The sequence below is a fragment of the Ambystoma mexicanum genome, chromosome 6q, assembly GCF_040938575.1.
Source record: "Ambystoma mexicanum isolate Mex_15411 chromosome 6q, UKY_AmexF1_1, whole genome shotgun sequence".
Classification (NCBI taxonomy): domain Eukaryota; kingdom Metazoa; phylum Chordata; class Amphibia; order Caudata; family Ambystomatidae; genus Ambystoma; species Ambystoma mexicanum.
This window is the reverse complement of record NC_090937.1, coordinates 1134705094-1134732512: the sequence shown is the minus strand read 5'-3', so window position 1 is coordinate 1134732512 and position 27419 is coordinate 1134705094. Positions and strand designations below refer to the sequence as shown.

Here is a 27419-nt window from a genome sequence, read left to right as displayed (position 1 = left end):
GATGGATCCATGGGCGATTAGTTTACGGGCAGACAAGCATATAGAATGGGTGGTGGTTCAAGGGAAGGAACCCTATTTACGGACAATGCCCTACTATGCGTATCACATCTGAGGGACTCAATTTATCACTTATTGGCTGGCCTGGAGACCTATGAAAGACTCCTCGGGACTCAAATAAATCTATATAAATCGGTGGTGTTCCACGCCATCCCTATGCAAGAGAGAGACGAAGAGTAGCTGGGAGGTCTTCCTTTTTTTAAAATTTAATTTGATTTAGTTGATACACAACTTTTTAAATATATACAAAAATACACGATAATACAAAAGCAACAAAAAAAAAAAAGGGAAGAAGGGAATAAAATACCAAGGGTACAAAAGATAAACATATTAAACAAGAACAATAGATAAAAACAAAGTACTTTACATTTCATATACCTTCCAGATAATTTGAATACAATATCAATGGATAAGATAAAATGACCAAACTGAACACCTCTCATTGACCAATGGGACCCCATAGAAACTTAATTTGAGGCGGCTACAGGCAAAACCATTCTTAAATATTGGACAATAGCGATCTGTACTTTTTCTCTTGAGGTCGAAAACATAATTTGCCATTTGTGGTCTGCGAATGTGAAAGGTGATGATATTCTGAAAATATCTTTCTCTCACCAACATTAGTGACGAACTATCTACTAGCAGATGTTGCAGAGTTTCTTTTTGCTGAACATCAGTACAATATCTGCAGTAGTTTTGTTCCTGAGGGATCAGTTTCCGTCTATATAATACATCTCTCGTACCCCATAGATTCAATCTAAACCGTTGGAATTCGGATCGTATAGCTGGAGATGGACATTTCAGCAGGTACTGAGCAATGATACCATAAGGCTTGATACCAAACACCCAAACATTAAAGTCTTTATAGAGTGAGCACTTCGCTAAAGTCCCTGCCCAATCAGCGCAATAGAATTTTACTTTAGCGCGGTCAGGGTTCTGGAGTAACAACTCTATTGTTACATTTGCCTCACTCTTATGGCTAAATACACACTTCAGCCATTTCACTGGATATGTATTACATGATTTTAACAAGGCAGAGGCCAAAACCTCTAGAATTGTCCCACTATTTACACCCAACAGGCACTTCCGTAGAAGAGCACACTGTATCCACCTTGCCTGTGCATACAAAGACACCAACCCCAACTCATACCTCACTATAGCGATCGGTGTCACTTTAGATAAGCCTAAGATCGCCTTCCAATACTTAGACTCTAAGGCCTCCTATGGAGAGCCTTTGTTTAACACCATGCTCTCCATACCATACAATACAATCGGGACGACTTTCATTTTGTAGAAATCTATGACGTGTTTCAAGGAGAATTTACCACATTTTTTAATGATAATTCTAGACTGTGAGGTCAATTGGAGTAGTTTATTCTGTACCATTAATCCTGTGTGCCCTTAGATTGCCTATTTGAAATTTCTATCCCCAGATATTTATATTCAGACACCTTTTCCAGCTTGACGTCTTGTATCGACCATGAGTGTGTAAGGGGGTACCTCCTTTTGCGGCCCTGCTTGGGGGGACAGGCAATTACTTCTGATTTACTGACATTCATAACCATAACCAATCTGTTTTCACAGGCGTATTCCCCAAGCCTTACAAGTAACCGCTGTAGACCTTGTGGGGTCTGGGACAAAAAGATGAGGTGGTTTGCGTACAACAGATACGGGATCTGCTGGGCCTCAAACCTTGGCGGATCACCATAACAATGCAGAAATTCATTCCCAAGATCTAGAATGAAAAACTAAACAAAAATGCGGCCAAAGGACAGCCCTGTTTCAAGCCACGTAATGTTTCAATTTCTGTAGACAGCTTCTCATCTAAGCTCATGCGGACCCACATCGATGTATTAGAATGGAACAAGATGATCAGGGACAATAAAGATATCGGGCACTCATACGCTTTCAGTTTGTTAAACAGCAGATCGCAATCCACAGAATCAAATGCTGCCTTGAAATCTATAAAGCCCATATATAAGGGTTGAGATCTCTCTAACTGCTGTGCCTGGAGGAGGTTGAGTATCATTATGTTAGCAATTGTTCCTAAACCCTTTACAAAGCCGGATTGTAATGGATCGACCAATTTTTTAGACGACACCCAAGCTTGTAGTTCCTTCAGAATTAGCCGACAATATAGTTTTCCCGGGACATCAAGCAGCGAGATTAGCCTATAGCTGCTCGGTTCCAGTCTATTTCCCTTTTTATAAATGGGAATAGTAATTGCTTTTGTCCACGAACTTGGGAGGCTCTGCAATAAATTCATAGTCTTGAAGATTTTATACAGGACTTTCGCCCAAATTTTAGGGAATGTTTTTAACTCGAAGTTTGACAAACCATCGGGACCACAAGCGTTTGAGTTAGAAGCAGTAACAATCAAATATATAATATCGTCTAAATCAAATGCCAGATGAAAGGGCGCTAAGGGCCTGGTAACTTCGCTAATGGTCGTGGGGGAAGGGCAGGCGTAAAGAAGGTAGAAGTAATCAATCCATTTCTGGGTAGACACTCCATTCACCTGTAAGCTTATCTGGGAGCCTGTGGTTGCATGATTTATGGTTGACCACATTTTCGCTCTGTTCTTACTCGCTAAGGTTTTCAGCATACTAGCCCCATCCTCCTGATACAGGATTTGCTCGATGTCTTCTGCCCCAATTTCTATACCCTGTTTTCGCTCTCGTGATCAGGGTTTTCCTGATCAGGAGAGGTGCATTTCGGGCTACTCTTAGTTCATAACGGAGTCTTGATTTAATTTATTTTACATCTTTATCAAAGACATGAAGATGTAGTGATGAATGCTTAGATTTGGTGCCTTGTTTTGCGGGGCATTTGTATTAGATCTGGATGTTCCTTCATACCGTTTCTTAGCAACACAGTGTAATCATGGTGTCCTTTCTCTAACATACAATCAAGGCTAGTTACATCATTCTCTGACATCATAGTTTTTATCCACCTGCATAAACTGTACAGAATGAACCCTTGTGTTTATCCACTTTTGAGCCCTTTATCGGACCCCATCTCCATTGGGTTTCCAGTTTGTTATGATCGCTCGCCTCTGTTTTTGTCACACAAAAGTTCATTACCGCAGAGATCCATGCTTACATAGGTATAATCGATAACCGATTTACTGTCTCCTTTTTGCCATGTCGGGGCCAGAGGTATATCAGATGAGAAGGCACAATTAAGGACTATCAAACGTCTATCTTTTACGAAGGAATCCCATCTTTTCCTTCTATTTTTGATTTTTCTCCCTACCATACTCAAACAGTTTAAATTTAAATCGCCCGCCACTACAATTCCCCTTATCTTTGGGTCCACCACCACGAGATCTAGAATTTTATTTAGGTCTTTAAAAAAGGAGTCATCCGACATGGCAATGGGGTTCCAGTATATATTCACAAGAGCATAAACCTCTATACCAGCCGTTAATTTTGCTAACATCATGTAGCTATTTGGAATGGCCCAAAGCTCAGAGCTTATGCCTCTGCCCCTTTTCACGGCTATCACAAATCCTGACATCGGGCGACCCATTTGGGGTTTCACTGCGGGGTTTAGATGTAGGTCATAGTTATCCCATATTGGGACATCTGTGAGCCACGTCTCCTGTAAAAATACAATGTCATATTTTCACAGCTCATTCTGGTCGTTGTTTATGAGGTGGGAAAATCCTCTGGTGTTCCAGCTTACCATTGACAACAACTCCTCCCGTCCCCCATCCTCACACTAGTTCTGACCAGGGGCCTTAGACCTTGAGCCGTGGGGAGGGCCCTCATGTGTTGTGTTCAATAGCAGCTCAACCACAAATCCCAATGTGAACAACTCACTCTTAGCATGCCAGGTTACATTTTGTACCACTCTTGATTTGAACCACAAAATTACTGAATTCCAATTAGATTGAACAAGGAACACCACTAATGACAAGTCTGATGAGACAATATCCTGTAGTTGATGGATCTCTGAGAAGATAGCCATCACAGCCCTCATATTGAGATCATACTGCATGCAAGGAGGACTTCTGCATGATAACCTCAGGGGAAACGATGTAGGCTGATTTCTCATAGCCGTTTTGGGTTGGGTATTTTTCATCTGCTTTCCCCTTGCCTGCATGGGCATTTCGTCAATACGGGTGTGAGGACCCTTCAATCTCTTAAGGGTATTTTTGATCAAAGAAATGATCGGCCCCGTTATTTGTGTCAGATCCCCAATGTTATCTTTCTGGGCCGAATTTCCTTGGGGATGATCTGCCAGGCCGAACACTTGAGAGTGATTCGCTTCCATGGCCCTATCATGGCCATTAGTGGGAGCTCTTGCCTGACTTACTTTTTCTAAGCTCAGATTACGCGGTTGAAATGGCTCAGCACCCACAACTCTTTCCAGGGCCAATTTACTTTGCCCACTATCGGCCTTTTCGATTGCGCTCACCACGCTTGGTTTAACAGGTGGATATAATTTAGTGTATGATGCCTTCACCATATAGGCATCTACCACTTTCCTGATGTGTGTCCGATGAGCGCTGAGGGCAAGATCCTTGGCTTCCAACTCTAATATGGGTTTAAGGGGGGGATTTACCGAGTTGACTTCCTGGGAGCTCAATTTTATTTCTATACCATTGTCCGAGATTGCCAACTCCCCCAATAGATCATCTAAGGGTGGATAGTACAGGGCTTGAAGGGGACGAAAATTAGAGTCCCATTTTTTCCAACAAGGGCTCGTGCTAAGTATTTTTGTTTAATGGCCTCAGATGCAGCTATGGTAGTGCGTTTAGGCAGTGAAAAGACCTTAAAAAAATGTTGACCGACCATTTTCCTATCGTCTTAGGGGTTAGCTGGTTTTTTGGTAATTTTTTCTCTGGTATTTTTGGGGTCTGTTTTCCTCACTTGCTTTTTTGTTTATCGAGGGATATAACTACTTCAGGCATTTTAGCTTTTGGCTTTTCCCCCCGAATTTCCTCGGTGGAGGATTGTAGCATTTTTAAGCTATCTTCCCCTTCGGCCAACTGCCCGCCACCCCCTCTCGAGGATGCATATATAACATCATCAAAAAACGGGATCACTGATTCAACCACATTTGATTTTAAGGTCCCGTTTCTAACATGATTATCTCCTGTATTATTGTCAGCAGGCGTGTCTGTATGAACCGCTACAGTGATCATTTGTGGTTTCAATTCCCTTGCTGCAACCGAGAAGTCCCAGATTTTAGTTAAGGCAGCCTCATTCAGGATTTGCCCTTTCATAATTTTCTCCATACATTTAGTCTGAAGGGTTAATTTCTGTTCACATGCTAACAAAGAACTTGACATTGTGGTTAGAGCAAGGTTCATAGCCTGTAAAGCGATCCCCCACCCATTTTCTGACTGCAAAACTACCACAGATGTGTTCATACTCTGATTGTGGGTTGACAGAGTTGTCACTTCTTGGTCATCACTAATGGTATTGGGATCTCTTACAGACATTAGTGACTCATTTGCCCGACCTTGTTCCTCGCTCCTGGAGTGGGCTGCATTTATAGAACTCTCTGAAAACATTACCGGGGAGGCTGATAAGTTCTCGGGGAGTAGATTGTTTGAAAATACAGAGCCGTTTGCCTCCAAATCTATCACAACAATGTCAACTTTCTGACCCTCGGAATCAAGGACTTTAGAGGCACCGAGGGTCAGGGAACCAGTTGCCTGTATCGATTCCAATAGGGCAGTGTCCGATATGGAGGAATCCTTCAATGGTCACTCGTTAGGCGGCTTCATCAGTTGGTTCTGTGTTTGTAAGTTGACAGGATTGTCACTTAATTTATTATTTAGGCCTTATAGGTTACCGCTCACACCACCATCCTTCTCCGTAGGTTTGGGTGTCATGGACCCAGACTGTTCCCGGAAAGCAGATAGAGACCCATTGCAGAATTTATGTATATCTGTGTTCCCTGGTGCTGGGTCTCTTGAGCCTCACCGCTTCGGGGTAGAACAAGACAGGCCAGTATCACCCTGTTTTCTGGTGCCCCCAGTTTTCGTACTCTTTAGGGGGTTCCGTTCCGGCATACCCGATTTTAAGGATATGCGCATAGTGGATAACCTGTTCCGATCTGCCAAAACTGATCAAATTGGGGGAAGAGCCCACCCCGTCAGGGGTGAGCACGATTAAAAAGCCGCTCCCAGCAGTATATAGAAGAATGCCTGTTGGAAGTTAGAGTCTGTTTGAATCAAAGAGCAGCTCAAGCTGGATCCTCGGGAACGAACCTTCCCGGGTAGATCTTTCTATTAACCTCCATGCAAGCCAGCTATCAGGTCAAAGGCTTCGACGCCCACAGTCCCCAATGAAATAGCTGCTGACGTGCCGTACATCTAAGCCCCGAGGCTCCAATGAGCCACAGGACAGGCACAGCAGAGTTCTGGCAGGCACAGAGCGCGGGACTGTGGAAGCTAACTCCACTCCCCTCTCAGGCCCCTAAGCCCCTGCGGGATGGGTAGCCCCCACTCTTAGGGCAGGTGGCAGGTGGCAGGGAACTGCCCCTGCCTCAGTGCCAGGGGTTCTCTCCTCAACTCACCCTCAACTCACCCGTTGCTCACCCGTTGCTCTCACATACCTCCCACTGGAGACAGGCCAGCGCTGTGGGTGGACACCAATGGATCCTGAGCGCTTGTATGCCCTCCAAAGCTCGTGGGCAGTTAAACGCAGGGCCAGCCGGGCTGCTGGGCTGCTGGAGCTGGTGGGGGCTCCTCTCCTCTCTCGTCACCCGCCCCTCAGCTCGCAGCTCGCCGCGTCTCTGCGTCTCTGCTCGTCTCGTCCTGGTACACGCACTTGCACTCAGGGAAACAGAGGAAAGGACCCTCCGACGCAAGGGAGCATGTCAAGCTGCACCTCTCCAATGACTCACGAATCGTGAATCAACCACAGAGGCCGCTTCTGACACGATTCCAAGAAAACACACACTTCAGCCGCTGGGAGGTCTTCCATTTGTGATCAGGCAGGAGGGGTTCAGATATATGGGGGTACATATACCAAGAGACCCGAGTGACCCATTTGATGCCAACTACTCCCCCCTGCCGGCCATAAATAGAGTTGACCTTGACAGGTGTAATACAATGAGATCGTTCTGGATGGCCAGGCTGAACTGTACAAAGATGAACTTCATCCCCAAATTCCTGCTGCTCTTCCAGATATTGGGCCTCATTACACGGTAGGCGGTGAGCCATGGCGCTATTAGCGCCATGGCTCATGCCGGTAAAATACTGGCACCGCCTTGGTGGAAAGGGGATTTACAGCCCCATTCCAAGGTTGGAGGGGCGGTAAATCCCCCTTCCACCATTGCCCTTCCCCATTCCCATTTCTGCCCCATAGGGCTCTATGGGAATGGGGAAGGCGCTAATTACGGCACCGCAATTTTGCAGTGCCGTAATTAGCTCCGAGGTCCCTTTGCGGGTTGGATTTTAACGCCTGCAAAAAGCAGGCGTTAAATCCCCCAACCCGCAAAGGGACCTCGTAGTAAGGCGGTAGGGATTTACCGGTACCGGTATTTTACCGGTACCGGTAAATCCTTACCGCCATCCGTGTAATGAGGCCCATTGTCTTCTTTGGTCCCACGCTCCTTCCTCGATTTGGTCAAAGAGACCTTCTTGACGTTCCTCTCGAAGGGGGCAAGACCTAGAATTGCATATAGTGCACATATTCTTCCTAAGGAGATGTGGGTGTATGGTTTACCAATCTCCTGACGCACTATAGGGCAATGCAACTGAGAGTTATGGTGGAACACTTGAACCCCAAGACCTTTAAATAGTGAGTAGATTTAGACAATGTGGTGTTTTCCCTGGTTACCCTAGGAGATTGGGTGTGGGTGCCTTGAGAGAGCATTTCCAAGAGAAACGTGAAGGACCTCTTGGATATATGGAGGGAGAGATGACATACAAGTGGCTTTTATCATGTCCTTCACCTTCGAGATACATTTGGGTCCCCTCTTTGAGAGGCCAGCTTGCCGTCTCCTCCCCCTTCCAAACGTGGTTTGAGGCAGGGCTGGAAAAAGTGGTACTGATTTGAGAAGAGGGCCTCCACATTGGTAACCTCTTAATATTCAGATATCTACAGCTCAAAGGAGCCTTCATGGATTCCAGATGGGGGTAAATCCTTGTAAGGAACTGACACCCTTTGACGTGGTGTTGATTGGGTGGGGGAAATCCAGAAGTCTTATTGCTCGACTATATAAGGCGATACTTGTGGCAGTGCCAGTGGGTGATTTCAGAGTCAGTTTACAGTGAGAGAAAGATTTGGGTGGTTACGTCACAGATGGCCTATAGACCAGAATTTGTCATGCAGTTTCTATGTATGCCAGTGTAATGGCAAGCCATTAATTTACTTCACAGGTTGCACTGCTCTCCGCATATATTGGCTAAATGTCCTTGGGGGTAAACTCAAACTGGTGGAAATATAGCAGAGGGAGGGGGACTTTTGGCACATATGGTGGGTGGTGAGGTAATACAGGTCTTCTGGAAAAATGTCCTGTTTTGGTTTACAGTGTTAAATGGGATTCAAAAGACACCAGATCCGTGTGTGCCTTACTTGGGGTTCGAGATCAAGGAAGGGAATGTGATTTGAACCATAAGTCACGCACATTACTGGTGGCAGCTAGGGGTTGCATAGCGCAACACTGGAAGAGAATGGTGGCACCCTCTAAAAGGGAATGGTTCTTAAAGTAGTGGGAAATCTATGCCAGGGAATACCTTACACACCTGATTGACAAGTCCAAGTATAACATTGAAGAGACTTGGCTACCCTTTCATGAGAAATAGGGCAGCACAAACTGAACATAATGAAAGGTTATGGGGTTGACCATACATGCCTAGTCTGTGGGCTGCTCCATTCAAACTATATTCAGTGGATGCTAAAGGCAGGGGGAGTGATGGGGTGGGCAGGAGGGAAAGTTGGGAAAGGGTGTGAGAGTAAGTTGTTTTCTATTATTTGATGACTGGTTGAATTGGACTCACCTGAAAATGCAATAAAGATCTCTTTTGAAAAAAAGCATAGTCATGGTTATCCCCACAGAATATACAGAAACAATTGGTAGTACCCTGCATAAATGATTAACATTCAGTTTTTTAGGATGTTTTATCCGGGCAACATCTAATTCAGCGTAAATTTCCACCCAACCCAAACCAGGCACGCACAATTTCCGTTATTTTATAAAGCTATTTTTATGAATATGAAACACCCAATTTAATAACATTGATTAATTACAGTCTCCCTCCTCTTTTGGCACAAGAAATGCACAGGGTTACATAAAAGGTTTATTTATTAACCAAATAGAAATCTTTGAATCCATTTAAAGATAAAGAAGTTATGCGTCCATAAAATGGCAATCATGAAAAATAATCAACATTATTCACCTCAGTTTTCATTGCTGCAGTCATAGACATAGATACTCTTGTTAAAACACCCCATCACCACTTATATGTTGTTATTTACCCTTGGTGTGCATGCACCATTGATTCAAAATACATGAGGGGCCCTGATAGAACTTTCATTTGTTAAAAGAAATGAATGAATTCAAAAACGTTCTGCCTATACAATAATCTTGACTTTCCCTTTATTGCAAATAGATAACACCCTCTTACTCAATAGTCATGTCAGAATTTCAACATCATTCTAAAATAATACTGGACCTTCCTGTATGAAAATGGCACGTAGAAAGGAACATGTATGTTTAACATGCATGTAGGCTAGATTCCATTAAGTGATGTTTCTATATAATTACCATGTAAAAGTATACCTTTCTCACTCTCAATGGGTAACTTAAAAACAGGATAATGAGTATCAATGAAACATCCTTTACCTTTTGCCTGGAACTACTTAGCAATATTAACAATATTCTTCTTGACGGTATAACCAGCAAGTGGCTTCAATTACATTATTTGTCTAAGCATACACACAGTGAGATGCTCTTCTGTGCTTGTACATTGCAAAGAATAGGAGATAAAGGGATGTCCCTGTATATACACCAGAGAATCTATTTTACTAGAACTAATTTCAGAAGCACATATGATTATGAACGGTGTACTGATTTCCCAGGATATATAGGCACTTTACATACCAATTACAGGGCCATGATTTAATCTAATTCCCTTTATAGTATTACTCCCCTCAGAATTATTTCCCCTTTAGATCATACTCGTGTATGAATTTCATTTGGCTGTATCACAGACAGGTAGACCCACACCGAAGTACTGGTTCAATAGTCCAACTCTAGGAACAAGCGGGCATCAGTCAGAAATATGGAATCAGCCTTCCTCTATAACCTGCCTGCTGTCTCTCCCATTGAAGAAGACCTGGGACTTTAAGTCCTACTAGGCCTCATTTACATGTGTATGGCAATAATCCAGAAAGGGACCAAAAGGAGAGCAATCTATTCCTTTCCCTTCCCGTTGTGAATTTTCCTTCTTCCTTTCCATCAGTCAGTATGTGAGTGACGCATGTCTGTAAATCCCCCTTTGAGTGTTTGACCTTTTATAGGACAGTAACCACACCTTTTTTTGTATAATTTCCCCAATCTAATTGGTCAATGTATGTGATTTGACAGTGTTCCAAAAGTGACATCACAGTAGACATACCCCTCCATGGTCATTGGGCATATTACTGAAAGGGGCAGTCTGAAAGGAGTAACTTCTAAATCCAGTTTTCCTCCCATTCGATGTGATGTCATCTCAGATATGTTTTACATTAATATTGTAACATTTGGAAACAGTAAAATAAACACATGTGACTACTTTAACAATTGTAGTAATTTGACCCACCATATTTGGCCCACCATATCTTTCTGGCGCAAACCAAACACAATGTTTTATCATAATAGGAAAAATGGTTCATGACTTACATATTTTGGCTTATAACTAACTTCTTTATTTGTATACACATTAGTTGTCCATCTCAAAGCAACAGGCTCATCACTGTAAATGCTAGGACATATGACTCAATGGCATGCACCTTTTCAGTGCGACATAATGCAAATGTGCCTAATTTGCATAATTAAAAATCGTTTTAAACATAACACGACATTCCCTGTAAGAATTAGGAGCAAAATAGTAGTTCCCATTGCACCATTTAAAATACATGTTTTTTCTGAATTCACACATATTAAAAGCAGTCATTCATTTTTCTATGGTATGTATGGAATTTTTGCTGTTGACCAACCCAGAGCATGAAGCATAGGATTCCAAACCCAGTGGCTGATTGGGTTTTAGGACTCATTCCTACACCTTGGACCAGTGCTGGATCTTGCAGATTCTAGACAAACACTTTGATTTTGCAGGTAGTTTATTTCTTCCTTCAGAAGGGCATGGGAGATTGAAATAACGGACTGGAGAAAACAGATTCTCTGGTCAAGATGAACTCGTATTCTTTATTTTAAGAGGTTAACCCCACTATCTAGATGCATCCCATAAAAACACCCCATTATGATTAATTCCAAATTCGGCCTCCCTTTGAACTAGTCCCAGAGAATGTTGTTATCTTTATTGCTGAGTTTCAGAGATATCCCAACTCCTTGAAAGGGAAAGCAGATCAGTTCATTGCTAGGAGGTGAGTGAATTGAACAGAATATCATATGTCAGAGTTCAGTCATGGCTTCATTTTAATTTGAATTCATTCACAACTGTCACTTTTAAATGTACATGTTCCTTTTCCACTTGATGTTCCCTTTTCACCCCACATGGCAGTATATCCATTGTACTGGCTTTTCACCCTCCTATCAATGGTCCACAATTTCATCATGTGTAGGTTTCAGAACCATAGCCCTTGATTTCTTTAAGGGAAAATAAACACACCAGAAGAAAATAGAAGCCCAAATCCGTATTTACTGTCACTTTAAATTTCAATGATTTGTTTTCCTCACATTGAATAGTTCTCCCTTTTCACCAAAGTTACAGGGTATTTTCTTGTACTTGAAATGTTTATCTCAGGACTTGTCAATATATTTTGATATGAGGGGACTGGAAAATATTGCAAATGTTTTTTTTTCTTCAAATGCTGTGCGCTAGCTGCAGCTTACATGCTTGATTTGAAAACAGCAAGTTGATCTTCATCTTTCCTTTGAAATAGATTTCCCTAACATATTTAGTTGTATAAATAAAATTAAAAGTGTTAAGCTTTGATTGTCTCTTCATACTTCACATACAAGTATATGATTTTATTTGCTAGGAGAGATCATATATGAATATTAAAAACAGAATAGTCAAGCAAAAGACAATTCCTAATATTGACATACATGTACTTGAAAATAGTCCTAATATCTTACTATTTTTTCACTCTACCTCCTGGAACCCAAAGTCAACAGACCAACAATATGTACATCGATCTAAAATATGGCACAGAAAAACTAAGCATAGACTCACAATAGTGTTATCAGGAAATGCAAACCAGTCAACATGCCACATTATTTCAGTGACTATACACCCATTAAATAAATGGGTCGTACCCTTTTAAAAGTCCATCACTACATTGGGCTAGAGGAAATCTAAATTCATAGATGAAAATAAAGCTGCAACTGAAACAATCGCCATGTTGGGGTTCCTGTCGTCGATCCACCAATGCTAATGTGGATCCACTTTTCCTGGCCAGGTGAAATACAAGGGGAGCACATGTTCTGAAATGAGTACCATGCATCAAGTTAGTATCTTCCTAAATATCAGTGAAAGTTAAGAGATGGCCTGAATAAAGACAGCATGGATGTAATTATAATGGAAAAAAGTAAGGGTTAAACACGTCAAATTCTAACTTAAAAAAGGATAGGAAAAATGGGATTATCAAAAATGAAAGATAGTCAAAATGCCAAAAATGTGGAGGAATAGTTAAGGTTTACAATGCCCTTGGATTTCATTAGAATAGCTGGCCCTAATCATATGTTTCCATCTCATCTTCTTCCAGCTCTGCACCATATGGATGTAGGCTGTTCTTCATCAAATGCTTCATCAGATGCTTCTTCTGATGCTACATCATGCTTCATCAGATGCTGAGGAACTTTGTGTGTAGCCCCTTCTCCAAATGGATTGCCTTTTACCAGATTTAATGAGGCCTTCTATTAATCATTGTTCCGGTTTTATAGTGTTACAGTGACAGGAGCGACATTTCAGAGTGTATGTGACTCATAATGTCATCTGTTTCTTTTAAATATTTTTTTTTCATGCTGGAAGACCGCCTCCAAGCACAGGACCAGTTTCTGATCCCATGCTGATCCCTGTAGTGTTGTTTCCAGGACTCCACGTTGCCCCTAGGCTATCCTCCTGGCCCTTCTCCTAATTCATAGTTTAGGACTCCTCACATGTTCATGCAATATGCCTGTTAAGCAGGTTAAATTATGTAATTCACATGAGCCCTCAAGTTCAGAAGCACGGTTAGGGGGCAAGAGTTGCTCAAACATGGGAGAAAATATGTGGCAATAAATTATACCATGTTGGCCTTTTGTCCTTAGAGAATGGTTTCTGAGCTTCACAGCAGACACAGGCAGATTGGCTTGGGTGGTAGAGGCTAAACATGTATAAATAGGGCTTCATTGCACAATTTCAGAATTAGACTTATTTAGACAGTGGCAGGAGGTTGCACAGCAGTTGACACAAATAGATAAACATTGAGGAACGTGTAGAGAATTGATGGGATTTAATTGGGTTAGAATATTAAAATGGGCTAAAAAGCACTGATGGCACTAAGGAAACACTTACCCTTTACCTTCTTAATCAAATATGACAAGTTAAGGAAAAGCATGATATGGAAATATGGATATGGAAATGCAGACGGCTTAGGTTACATACATCTTTAGCAGCACTGGGGTGATCCATGTAAAGCACAAACCACAGGCAAATAGCAGGGTATGGTTTCTTTTCAACCAATGGGCAAGGTTAAAGCAAAGATAAAACTATAACCTATTAAAAGATACGTGTAGTTATTCATTAGGAGATAAAACTAAACAACCCAAAACAGAATTTGCTATTTATCCATCCAACCTGTCCTGACATAAAGATACAAAACTATCTGCTGCAGACCCTACTTATGAAACTGCTTGCAAGTCCCATGGACACAGTTATACCCAGTAAACTCCTAGAACTCTTGGGAGTGATTGAACATCTCTCCCTGGTGGAGAGTGAGGCTTCTTCAGAAGGTTGGTCTGGAAGCAGGCACGGCAGGGGACGACGCAAGACAAGGAAGAAGACAAGAAATGGTTAATTGACATAGGAAATATTTTGATGTGGGGCATGCACTAGTCCAGGGAAGACACAAGAACATAATCATAAAGTAATATGACTTTGATTATCTTGCGTCTGACTGTAGATCAATTCCTTTTTTATTCCCCCTGACTTCCTCAAGGAATCTGGGTATGATACAGCAAAGGAGGGAACACCTCTTGCAGACCCAAATTGGCATCCAAAAAGGTGTGAGAAAATACCCATCCCCTGTTAGGATTTGACAATATGCAGGTGTACAACACTCTCCATTTTGTGAATGCTCTTTTTGACTTATCCAGTAACAAACGTAGGATCCACGCAGAGCTATTGTTGGAGCTACAGATGCTCAAAAGTCAAAAGGGTAAGGTGTCAAAAAGATTTCAAAGTTAGCTGGCAGCTTGTTTCTTAACCAGTTTTGGGGGACAAGAGACGTGACTGCTGGGCGGAAAGCTTGCCTGCCACTGAAGAGTGCTGGTACCCTATCTTATGGCATCTCATACAGCAATATACATAATAAGATATGTGTACCTCTACCATAACATTGTAGGATACAACATTTTAATTCTAAAAGAGATGACTATTTTTGTATGTTGATGAAAGAATTTGGGTCTCATTTATATGATTACATTTGAATGTCTCATAGATGCAAAGCTGTGTATTATCAGTCTACTCGAGACTGTACACTGAAACTAGTAGGATATTTTTGACACATCTCAACTTTGGAAATAATGGTGCAACTCATTGCTTGATGTGAATGGAAACATCATGAGGACAATAGAAACATTACTATGATGAATAAGTGACAAGGACAGACATAATTGCAGGTATTTGTTCTACTTGAGATGGTTAATTGTGGCAATCAGTTTAATGGCTTTATGTAAGTACTCCACATGACTGTTTTTTTCTTGTTTTCTCTATTTGTGTTTTTCTCTGCAGAAATTCGTCCTGATGAAGGACCAAGTATGGGTCCGAAATGCATTGGCATATCATTTCTGCTTCTTCTAAATAGATAAAGTAAAGAAGTTACTTACTTAAAGTTTCGTTTCGGACATATTTTTTCTATAAATATTTGGTATCTTTGATGCGCAATTATTTGCATTTTATTTATCCGCAAAACACAAATGAACTTAATATCCATCAGTAGTCTTCACTACAATTGGCGACCCAAGGTCTGATGACAATTTTTTTTCATCAGACATCTATGCAACTAGCCTAGGAGCATTGGCCAGGCTGTGGTCAAGACAATGCAAACATATCTGAAGTATTTTTCAGGAAGTCCTTATACTGACAAATAATTACAACACGTAATTCCCTGTAATGTGACACACAGTGCATATGTATGTTTCAATAATATGGTATTAGGTGGTTAAAACACAAAACAAAGAAAATAATTTTTCAGGGAATGTACTCACAGGCAAAAGCAGCATTTTCCTTCAAAGTTACTGGTAAAAGAACCCACAGCATGCTGCCTAAAAAGGTTCTAGCATTTCCTCTTAGAACTAAATGGATCTGAAAGTTTACTGGCAAGTTGCCAATGCAAATAAACATCTCTTTGCTTTGAGTTTTGCTTCAACGAGTCAAACACCTTGGATAATCCGGACAAACCATGAAGTGGAAGCCACTCACTGATGGTCCCATATGTTCAACTACATCTCACAGAATTCCTTGTGCCACTGGCACACTCTTAGTTTGGTGTTTGGTTATTTGCTCCAGGCCTCCATTTGCTCATTCCAATGTTGCCACTGGTTATGTGCCCTAGTGAATAGCATGTCTAGTCTCCATATGTACCTCTTATTTTGTGTTGCCTCTCTATTACAGTGCTTGCCTACTCACTACCATACAGATCTTTAAGTGACCACTATTTTCCCTTTTATCATTTTGAATCAAGCCATTTCTCGAGAAGAATGGTTTGGTTGTTTAATTCTGTAATAATATTTCCCTTTTCTTTTCACATACTGATGTGGAGAATTCCTTTTCCGATCTAGTTCAATGTTGTGGTAGAGCATCCAGATAATTTAAAGGTACATTTTGCCTAGCCATCTTAAAATACATTAAAGTAACTTCAGTAAAAAAACATTTAATTCAAATTGGTGCCACAGTAACAGATCAAGACTTTACAATTCTCAACATGTTTTGACCAACAAAAAATACAAAACAAATTATTCCCACTTGACAGTTTGAAACACGAGACTAAGTTGACTATTAAGAAACAAAAACAATGTTCAAGTGAAGTGTAGACGTATTTCACAACTTCCTGATATTAGTGTACAAATACAAAGTAAAAATGTATCAACACACAGAGAATTGCCATTTCTCACACAGTCGGTTATTTAATGTCTAAAACACAGACACATCAAAGTTAATAACAACAGTATTGTTGAAATACACGAAGGGAGGCTGTGTGGTCGTACAAATTATCATGAAGCCCTTGTACTGACAAATAATTACAACACATAATTCCCTGTAATGTGACACACAGTGCATATGTAGGTTTCAACAATATGGTATTAGGTGGTTTAAACACAAAACAAAGAAAATCATTTTTCAGGGAATGTACTCACCATGTTGATCGGATCCACTGGACCAATGCTATTGACATACACATCAATGTCAATTACTGTTGGTCTCACTAAAATGTAAAGAGCAGGGTATTAAAATTTGACTCATTGCACTCATTGGATTGGTCTACAGCATTACCATGATCCACAATATTCTTAAAAACAAGTACTAGAACATGCTCTTTCTGAATTGTCTGCATTTTGTCACATTGCAGTTTCTTTGTGTGCATTTAGTCACAGAGAAAAAAAGAATGACTTTATACATTTCATCAATTTAAGAAGTACAAAAATCTATAACAATATTATAATAAGCTAAAAAAGAGAATAATAAATTATCAATTTCAATTATTAGAGATGGATTAAAGTCCAAAATACAGTTATCGATCATATCGAAGACTAAAATTAACACAGTATAAAATTAGCTGAAACTAGTTTGAAAGTAGATAACATTTCCTTTAATAACCATGAGATCTGAAGGATTGAAATAAACTATAAAGGAAACATAAGACATGGCATCATCGTTTCAACTACAATCACAAACTAATTTTGATGAAATTCAGTTAATTCAAAAGTTTTAACACGGTGATTGACAATGCAATTTCTTTTCCCAACCTGTACTAAAAATCTTGCGTAGCAATGTGTGTGATGTTGTGCACACATTTTTCAAAGTATTTCTGCTCAGTACCAAAGTGGAGGAACAAAGTACTAAGATGTGTTTCAGGTCTTGTATAAGACCTTCTCCACATTAATTACAGGCACTGGCAGAAGGATCTAATGTATACCATAATGTGTACCATATGTATACCATAATGTATACCATATATGATTTGTCTCATTAGTTTCTATTAGGTATAGATGAAAACGAAGTAACTCTTGACACACAGAGGGATTAGAAATGTTCTAATATATGGGAGGACATACAAACAGGACTTTTCACACAAAGAAAAGGATTTGAGGCTTTTCAGACTGGTTAAGGAGGTTCTGATTTTAATCAAATCGTACCTCAATAATGAATGCTTAGCTTTGTTGGGGTTCTCTATGAAGGTCTGCTGTGTGCACTCACATTGTGTGAGTATGTTTTCTGCATCTGCTCGAAGGTCAAGTATTAGTAAGGTTGTGTATGTCTAGATAGAGAGACTGATCGAAAGGGACAAGGAACAGTCTGTAAACTGCCAACACTTTCCAACAATAATGCAGTTGTATTTTTGTAAACATGCGCTGTAGCACCCAGAAGTGTCTTTTGTGTTAGATGGAATTACAATAATGGCCACCAACCAAATAATCATAGAGACTCAAGGAATATGGAAAAGTACTACTTTATTATCAATTCAATAGTATGGTCAACTGGTAGACATTGGACTGATGCTTACGCACTCACACAGCAGCTTGATCACATAGAGGTCTTATACCGCAATATGCATCATCTATGACATCATTCTACGTGGCAAAATACAATACCTATCAAGGGTAGGTATTGGTGAAGGGAACACAGCTACTTATAGAACATAAGGATTAGTTCATCATTGGCTACCCATTATCTGTGGGCATGCCTCAAACTACCTCTAAACACATATAGTACTTATTATAATTGACATAACAGCGGATTGGTTCTCGCAACATTGTATTTTAGGTTGTCCCACAACCCCACTGAATGGTTGGCATCCTATCCGAACCTTGGACATTTGGCTTGTTAGCAGCATGTACATGAAACAAAACCTAGGTATGTAAATCCCATCAGACTACTCCCCATTTGCCCAATTAGTCCATCATCTGTCATTGGTAGGCCATCAGCCAAAGTATTCCGTTTGCAGTTGACCTTGTTGCTGCTCACTGTCCTGGGAGAGTGAGCACACCATTATCTTAGCTTAAGACTCTAATGAATAGCCTTTGTATATTACTTCTGAGTCACATGTGAAAAGACCACTAATTTGTTAATGTCAGCCTTCCATTTACTGCCATTTTATTTCATTTTGTAGGATATTTCTCCTATTGGCCTCTAGAAACTTGCTCGCTCTATCTCATATGAACTTTATCCACTTTTAATTGACCAGCAGAGTGGCTCTCACAGATGTTTTCGTCTTCCTACATCCAAGAAGAATGTCCACCTTCAGAGTGTATCCATGTACTCCCTTTGTGCTCTGTGCTTATCCTTTAAAAATAGCATCTTCTTTTTGGGCCAACCTTGACTCATTGTCATCTCTATGCACAAAACTTTTTTTCTATGTTTCCTGATTCTTACAACCTCTTCCTGACTGTGAGGTAGCTTGGTTAATTTCATTGTGAGCCAGCGTCCATTTTCCTGATATGACCATCCATACTACGTTATATATTCCTCTACGTTATATATTCTGTTGCTCACTACCTGCTCTGATCCACGTTGGAAAACGAACGCTTTAATCTTCATTTGGACATTTCCTGCACTGCGAGCAGTCTAAGCTCTTGCAGGACTCTGTGGGCAGGACTTCGAGGCGGGACCGGTGCCTGTCACGTGGGACATCACGTGACCGATTACACCATAAAGCACCCGCCCATCTGCCCGAGCGGCGTATTCTGTTGCTCACTACCTGCTCTAATCCATGTTGGAAAACAAACGCTTTCATCTTCATTTGGACATTTCCTGCACTGCGGGCAGTCTAAGCTCTTGCAGGACTCCGTGGGCAGGACTTCGAGGCGGGACCCGTGTCTGTCACGTGGGACATCACGTGACCGATTACACCCATAAAGCACCCACCCATCTGCCCGAGCGGCGTATTCTGTTGCTCACTACCTGCTCTAATCCACGTTGGAAAACGAACGCTTTCATCTTCATTTGGACATTTCCTGCACTACGAGTAGTCTAAGCTCTTGCAGGACTCCGTGGGCAGGACTTCGAGGCGGGACCGGTGCCTGTCACGTCGGACATCACGTGACCGATTACACCCATAAAGCACCCGCCCATACACCCTTGCAGCGTTAAGCCCGGCGGTGACAAGGCCGCTAACCGTGCTGTTGTGTGGCTGTTGCCGAATGGTGGTGATGTGATTGCGTCAGTTATTGGTAATATTCGCTGCAATTTTAACTCTAGACATATAGTCCAGAGATTTTGTCTGCTTGATTTTAGCACATCTTCCAATGCCTGCTAATAATATTGTGTGTCTTGATACCTAATTTTTAAAAGGGAGAAGTTATACAATTTTAAACTTTTGCACGTGAATCATTTAATGTTTACCTTGAAAACAGGCATGCCTTTGGAGATTACTAGAGATTCAATGGTGAACCCATCTAGTACTATGCCAAGTTCATCGGATCGAGAACCTCTCCCACAAACTCCCATGAATAAGAATATTTCCAAAATACAGGATAAGCCTAAAAGTGGCACTCGTATTTTAAAGAAAAATATAATCTTAACACCAATTAATAAAACTCCTAGTCAACATGACATTCGTAATTTTTACGAGACATTGCAAAGTGGTAGAGCATTGACAGATCCGATCGATTTGGCATCTCCTGTGAGTTCATCTATTGACTTGCCCTCGTCAAAGTGCGCTCCAAGTGTTTTGAGTTCACCCAAAAATTTCTCTTCAAATAATGAGATTCCTGTTCTCCCCTTGAGCATCACTATCTCAGATCAAACTCTATTAACTGTATCACATTCTCCTATCAAAAATCTTAAATCCGTTCAAACATTTGCTACAGTTTTAGAATAATCTATGCAAGAGATTGGAGACTTATCAAATGAAAGCCGTACTTCTGCACGGACTACGTCTATTATGAATGGCTTGGTGGCATCAGTAATTATTGAAGACGTGGGACAAGTTAGCCCAATTAAGTCTCTTTCACCCCCATGCCCTGTTCCCCCGGAGTGCAGGGACTTAGAAAGTTTGAGGGACTCAGTCATGACTGATTATGCACAACCATGTTCTATGGACTCGACAAGACAGGATGATGAGGTTTCTTTTCTACAACCTACACCTCGTCGATGTCTAACTACTGATAGGAAAAAACAAACTATTCCTTTTCTATATTAGTTAATCCTGCCCTTATAGAAATCACCCTGGGGGCCATTAATACCACTATATCTAGCCTATTTAAGCTCTTTGAATCACTGGACCAGAAAATAGTCATTCAAACGAACAAGCTAGACCATATTAGTGATTGGATGAGAGATAATACATTTAAATCTAATAAAAGTCTCTCTTTAAAAAACCTGGAGCAAAGAATCACTCTCCTTGAAATATATGTATCACCTCAGCAGGGCTTGATCGAAAATTCTAGTGTTTCCATCATGCAACGTATTCTGACTTTAGAAGCTTCAAGCAAGGTCCCTTTAACCACTAATTCAGTGTTACCAGCATTTTCTAAAATTATCCGACCATTTGAGTGTGTTGAAGAAATTATGGTCGAAAAAAATAATGAGTCCTGGATTAATGTAGACTCCCCTGCGAAGACTGCTGATGAACCTGCTGTTAATTCTAATTCTCGTGGTTGCCCTAAGCAAAAGCCACAAGAAAATAGTCACACAGCAGTGAATAATAGAAAATCAAAAGCTGTGTCAACTAAGGTTGGTACAAAAAACAGTCTCAAATGAATCCCTCGGTAGGAGCCTTAAAAGTTCCCATTTGTATCCCTGCTATCTCCATAGATATTTGTGATGAAATTACAAATAATGATATGGTTGCTGACAACATACGAACAAGCCAATCATCGCCTGCTGTACAGACGACCCTGACCGCACATTGTGAGGCAATTTCAACAGGTGCAGTCAAGCTAGCGCATACAGTCGCCCCTACAACAAGCGGTGATGATCGTGATGATCGTCTAAGCTCATTAAGAGCAGCGGTAGATTCTTATTTACTAAAAAGAATCTCAGAGGTTTTGCCTGAAGCTTCAAATGTTAACGGCCAGCCTTCTCATATACATAAGCCTCCCAACAGTAGTGTAAGTGGGGTTTTTTCATTTAACAATAGACCTGATATTTGTTTAAATCCTAAACCACCTCCATTCAATAGTCGTTGTAAACAAGATTTCATGAAACAAAATACCAGAAAGAATTCAGAAACTGGTAAAGCTGGCACCAAATCTCATATAAATGAGGCTAGTGCTGCCTTGTCAAAGAAATTCAATTTGTTCCATACCCTAATTTTGAAGTGTCGAGACAGGCCCTTCCCAAAATACGACTTATGTCGTGCTAGTGTCCTTAATATTTTTGGAGATATTGAGGGTCTGGATGCTATTTCTTCCACTGATTTGGATCAAATAGAGTTTCTCTGTGACAAGAATCTTTCCATAGTTAGATTGTGGATAAAATCTGGAATTGTCCGCAATACTTTATGGAATGCTAGAATGGACCTATTCAATCTTGGTTTCCTACTATCACAAGATCCAGCACGGCAGCCTTCCAAGGAGATTGATGCCAATGAACCCCTTGCTGGTACCACTCCTCAACCCATATGTGTCTGCAACTTTTGTACTAAAGATTCACTTCCAGATTCTTTGGTCTCTGCTAACTCTTGCTCATAACCACGAATACATTTTCCCCTCACTGAAATCTCACTTGCTTGCTGGAACACCCGAGGCTCTTCTCACTTGCAATGGACATTAAATAACCAGTTGAACACATATGATATAGTAGCATTACAAGAAACATGGTTACTAAAGCCTCCTACATGGGATGACCATGAGCTTATTCTTCTTCCAGCAGAACACAGTGGCAAAGGTAGACCTACAGCTGGTTTGTTAGTTGCGGTGAAAGTGAGTAAGGGCTACAAAATCTCCCCCTGCAAGCACCAAACAAATTTATGCAATTGGTTAAGATCTCCTTCAACTCTCAGATATACGCTCTCATCAATCTGTATCGAAATCCCATGGGCATCACTGATGATAGTTTTTATACTGCTCTTTCATCTCTCTTTGAACTGATTTCTGCTCAGGGCAACATTTCTGGAATTCTAGTAATGGGTGATCTAAACCTCTCTTGCGTTGAGTCTAATATAAGGAGTAAAAATCGTGACGGAGTAAGATGGATGTCCTTTATGGAAGATCTAGATTTGAAAATTGCAAATGGTGCGATCACAGGTGACATCCCCTCAATGAACACCTGGGAGCGAGGCATTTCAAAATCTACAATTGATTATGAACACCAACAAATTTGTTGTTGTAAAACAAACAACTAGTGATCACCATCTCCTAGCGTTATTCTGGTCAGTCAAATTGACAAATCGTTCAAAAACTGCACTTTGTTACAAACAGATCTTATCAGTCAATAAAGGCAAAAATCGATTTAAGTGGTCTATTAACAAACTACTGGCATTGAATGGAGCTATTCTAAATAGTCAAAGTTCTCAAAGGGCTGAATCCTATATAGATGTATTAAGCACCTTTGCGAATCTTCATCCTACCCGTAATAGGCCACCTAGGAGTCACGTTCATGGGTTTGATCTAGCTGTCTGTGAGAGAAAGAAAGCTTACAGAAGAGAGACCAGAACACTTCGGATATTACCACTAAATGACCAGATTAAAGCAGTTAGAACTGCCAGATCAAGATATCGAAATTGGGTACGGTCAAGGAAGGCCGCATTATATCAACTAGATAGTGAGAATTTTCTACAAGCGCATCGTAATAAAAACTCTGCCCTGGTCTGGGAGCTGCTGAATAAATGTAGCACAGCACCCCAAGTCTACCTTCAATTTAATGGTGTATCTGAATCTGTGTGGGTTACACACTTTTCCACACTATATGATGATCCCAAGATGAGCTGTTACAATTATAATAGCAGCTCTGCAAAATGTTGGGATTTGCATTGCACAAAAAACATTATTTAATCTTTTATCAAAACATCGTCCTCGTCAAGAGCAGCAGGCCTTGACGGGCTTACAAACTGGATGTTTAAACAAAATATAAATGAATGGGCGCTAATTCTGAGCAATGCATTTCATCACATTTTGCAAACTAAAAATATACCATACTCATGGCGTTCGTCCGTGATTATCCCGATTTACAAAAAGGGTGATCGCATGGCGCTAAAAGTTATCGTCCAATAGCGTTATTGGATGCTCCAGGAAGAATTTTCACCAAATTAGTATTAAGAGATTTTAATCTCTGGTCATCTGCAGCTTGTCAACGTGACCCAGCACAAACTGGTTTTGTGGCTGGCTTGGGTACTGGTGTTAACTTACTCACTTTAAATGGCATTAGACAACAAGCACTGAATAAGAGACAGCCCAGATATTTTTGCTATGATTTTGCTAATCATTTTGCACAAATGGATCCCAGTAGCAGATGGGTTGCTCTAGCTGCAACTGAGTGTATAAGCATATGGATTGCCACCATTAATTTTTTAAAAGCCTTGAATATGGAATGAAAATGAATTGCATTGTTAATCTTCTTGTAAAAACTTTTCCACTTGGAAGATGTCTATCTGTAAATGTATAATAATGTTTGTTTCATTGTTCATATTTTGAAAAACTGGATTTTATTATGTATACATTGAAAAAGTTGTTGTAATTTCAACTATATTCAATAATAATAAAACATTTTTTTAAAAAAATATATTCCTCTATAGCAAGCTTTTTTGGTTTTCTTTTTACCTTGTGTTACTGCGTATTTACAGTTATTGGTCAGTAAGTTACTTCACCTTCTTTATATCCATGAATACTTTAGCTTTAGGTTCATGTTACTCTTAATTCTCCAGTTACATTGTTACTTAGTATTTTTATATCGTTTCAACATAGGTCCATATGTCTTCTTCATGACACCACTTTGCCCTTGACAGATGTCACGTTAACGTCCATAAATAATATTCATTGATGCATTCTGACATCTTGGCAAGCAACCTTCTTCCATGCAACTTTCTTCCATGCGACATGCTTCCAGATTTTCAGTGCAAGGGTACATTCTGTATGGCTGTCTGAGTGCATTACGTCTCTCATATTCTCAATGCTGTAAAGGAATGATGCAGGGGGTCCCATATATGTCTCTTCTTCGACTGTTCCAATATGACAGTGGTGAGGAGGCGGGAACTGGCAAGAAAGCATTTACCTGCTCCTCTACATTCCCGCTGTGATCGAATTTTTGACCAAATTCTCTTCTTCCATGATCTTTATCTCCTCTTCATCACTTATAAGCATCTTCTCTTCATCCTACTTCTTTTTTGGGGTCCAAATATTTTGTCACCCCCCTCATGTGGCCTGCACTTTTTATGTGTTCACCCACACTCCATGTCATGTGACAGCACTCTCCAGATGGTAAACAGAATATCCAATGTCCTATCTATCATTTCCGATCCTTGGGTATTGAAGCTTGGTTCCTGGAGGTGCAATGATACTTTTCTTTATATTCACACGGGTACTGGCTTCATTTTGCATCTGTTCACCTGTTCCAGCATCAATATCAATCATTATATTCATCCCAATAGCTTTCTTGGCTGTCTTCTTGCATTGGTCTTGGGAGGATAGCTCAGGGGCAATGTGTTCACCTTGGAAGCAAGATGACACAAAGCAACGCAGGTTCAATTCCCGGGTCCGCGCTTAGAACCCTCAGGTTATTAAGTGCATTATAAATAACCAATCAATCATTCTCCCACGATGATCCTTATGAGACAAAATCCTATCAATACTAACACTAGTAAGTGTTAAGTGTAAGCATTTTGAAAGCATTTGCTAGTCAGGTTGGAATCCATGAGAACAGAGATGTAAACCTATCATCATCGTCAATTTCATCTACTTAGTCCACCATCTTTGTGTCAAAATTTGACAACATGGTTATTGCTTCTGTCAGGGTTCCATTTCCTCCATTGTGAGATGGTGTGAATGTACAGCAAGAAGGGCTGACCTTGGCACACACACTTTCTTTCCACTTCTGTAATTAAGTACAGGACACACCTGTTCTTGTGAGTCATCAGACTTATGGTTCTCAATTCCTCTCTGATTGTTCTGAATTCTATTATTGCTGCATTGATCGTCTGCAGCAACTCCCATCCTGCAATCTGTAGGTACTTGGCATTTACTGCAGCTTGAAGTCCTGGCAAAAATATAGCTGTCATTATCATTGCTATCTTGCTGAACAGTTTGTGCTCATCTGGAATATTCTCATAGGGCTCCATTGATTTTGCTGAGAAACAATTACTTCTCTTTAGTCAGCAGAGTTTGGATGATTTATTCATCCTCAAGTGTTCATCCATTTTCAGAAATTCATCCATATGGAGGTCTCTTCGGGGAATCACCAATGCTGGTACAAATAGAATTACTATAAAACAGATTCCTCCCCAATTGTTAGGTAACTGCATGTAGGCTCTGGATCCACAGGCCCAATATCCATCCTTTAACACTGCAGTTCCTCTATTAATTCCTGGGACTATATGTGGAAATCTTTTACTTTTTCCAACCAGGATCATGCCATCATTCTGGAAGCATGTTGTTGCATTCCTCAGTGGTATTATAGAAACTGGTCCTGCTTTGTTGTAGACCCATGTGTGTAACTTTGAGTACTTAGCTCATGATGCCAGGAATTTGTCACTCACTATCTGCACTATGCCTTGTGATTCTTTCTTCAATAGATGTGCAGTGTGCAGGGCATACCAATAGCCCTTCTTCCCATCCAGTACTGGTGAACATACATCCATATATGACAAGCTGAGGTCTCTCTCCACATCGTGGTTCTCCTGGTTTTTCAGTTATGTCTGAGCAATTCAGCTTCTTCATCTGGACAACCTTTATTCATTCTCCAATCTGGCATGGATACACACATACACACATTTCTTGCTTTTCCATCCTTCTTGTCTTCACATAGATGTCTTCGTATGGAAATAACATTTTTGATTGCTATCGTACCATAGCTCTTTTTCCCCCAAAACTTCCCTCTGGTTGTGCACGCTGCTAGATGACAGACATTTTGCATGATGTGTAGACATTTCTCTTGTAATAAATGTTCTTGCTGCACTCATGGCATATGGTATTAGGGAACAAACATAACAGCTTTGTCTGGAACCATAGGTTATTCTTTAAACGAACAGAATTTCAACATATCTATTTATACCTTCATGGTTCTTCTCAACATCCCTTTTAAATCGAAATAAACTCCTAGGGATATTTGCAAAACAGACTGTGTGTGCCTTTAGTGGGAACTATAATAGATTATTTTTACCATCCATTTTTGTGCAATTTTCTGCGGCCGTTAGTAATGCCATAATAAGGAGAAAAATACCAACTGATATCATCAATATTCCATGAAACCCCACTGACTATCTGGACGGCAATGAACTTCTAAAATGTTGAAGCCTCTCCATTTGTATTAGCTTCATTATGCAAATGTGTTATCTCCTTTCTATCACGTGTATATCAAACATCGGAGTATTATTGTGATTATCACTCTCCAGACAATACAATTATTTTTGGGGTCCTCCAAAAAGGTGATAGTATTTATTCCTCTTCATATTAGGGCTGGATACGTTTGCACTATGTATGAAAAAATAGCAGATAATAATGTGTATACTAGTGTAATGATGGGTATCATAAATGATGGTCAAGGCTCGTCTTTCTTCTTCAAAGTCTGAACTCTTCTCCAATTGTCTCTTTCTCCTTTCTAAAAGGAGTGTTCCAAGATAGCTGCAAGTCTATTTTCTCCTTTTCAAATTTGAAAA

At 40.5% G+C, this 27419-nt stretch overlaps 1 protein-coding gene across 3 annotated transcripts in view; it reads right to left on the bottom strand.

Moving 5' to 3' along the window:
- Positions 1 to 27419, bottom strand: part of GABRG1 (gamma-aminobutyric acid type A receptor subunit gamma1) — a 916720-nt gene that overhangs the window by 499782 nt on the left and 389519 nt on the right. For all 3 annotated transcript variants that reach the window (XM_069631726.1, XM_069631725.1, XM_069631724.1), the window contains exon 3: positions 16807 to 16874. In XM_069631726.1, coding sequence (XP_069487827.1) covers positions 16807 to 16874 — 68 coding nt within the window. The remainder of the gene's footprint in view (positions 1 to 16806; positions 16875 to 27419) is intronic.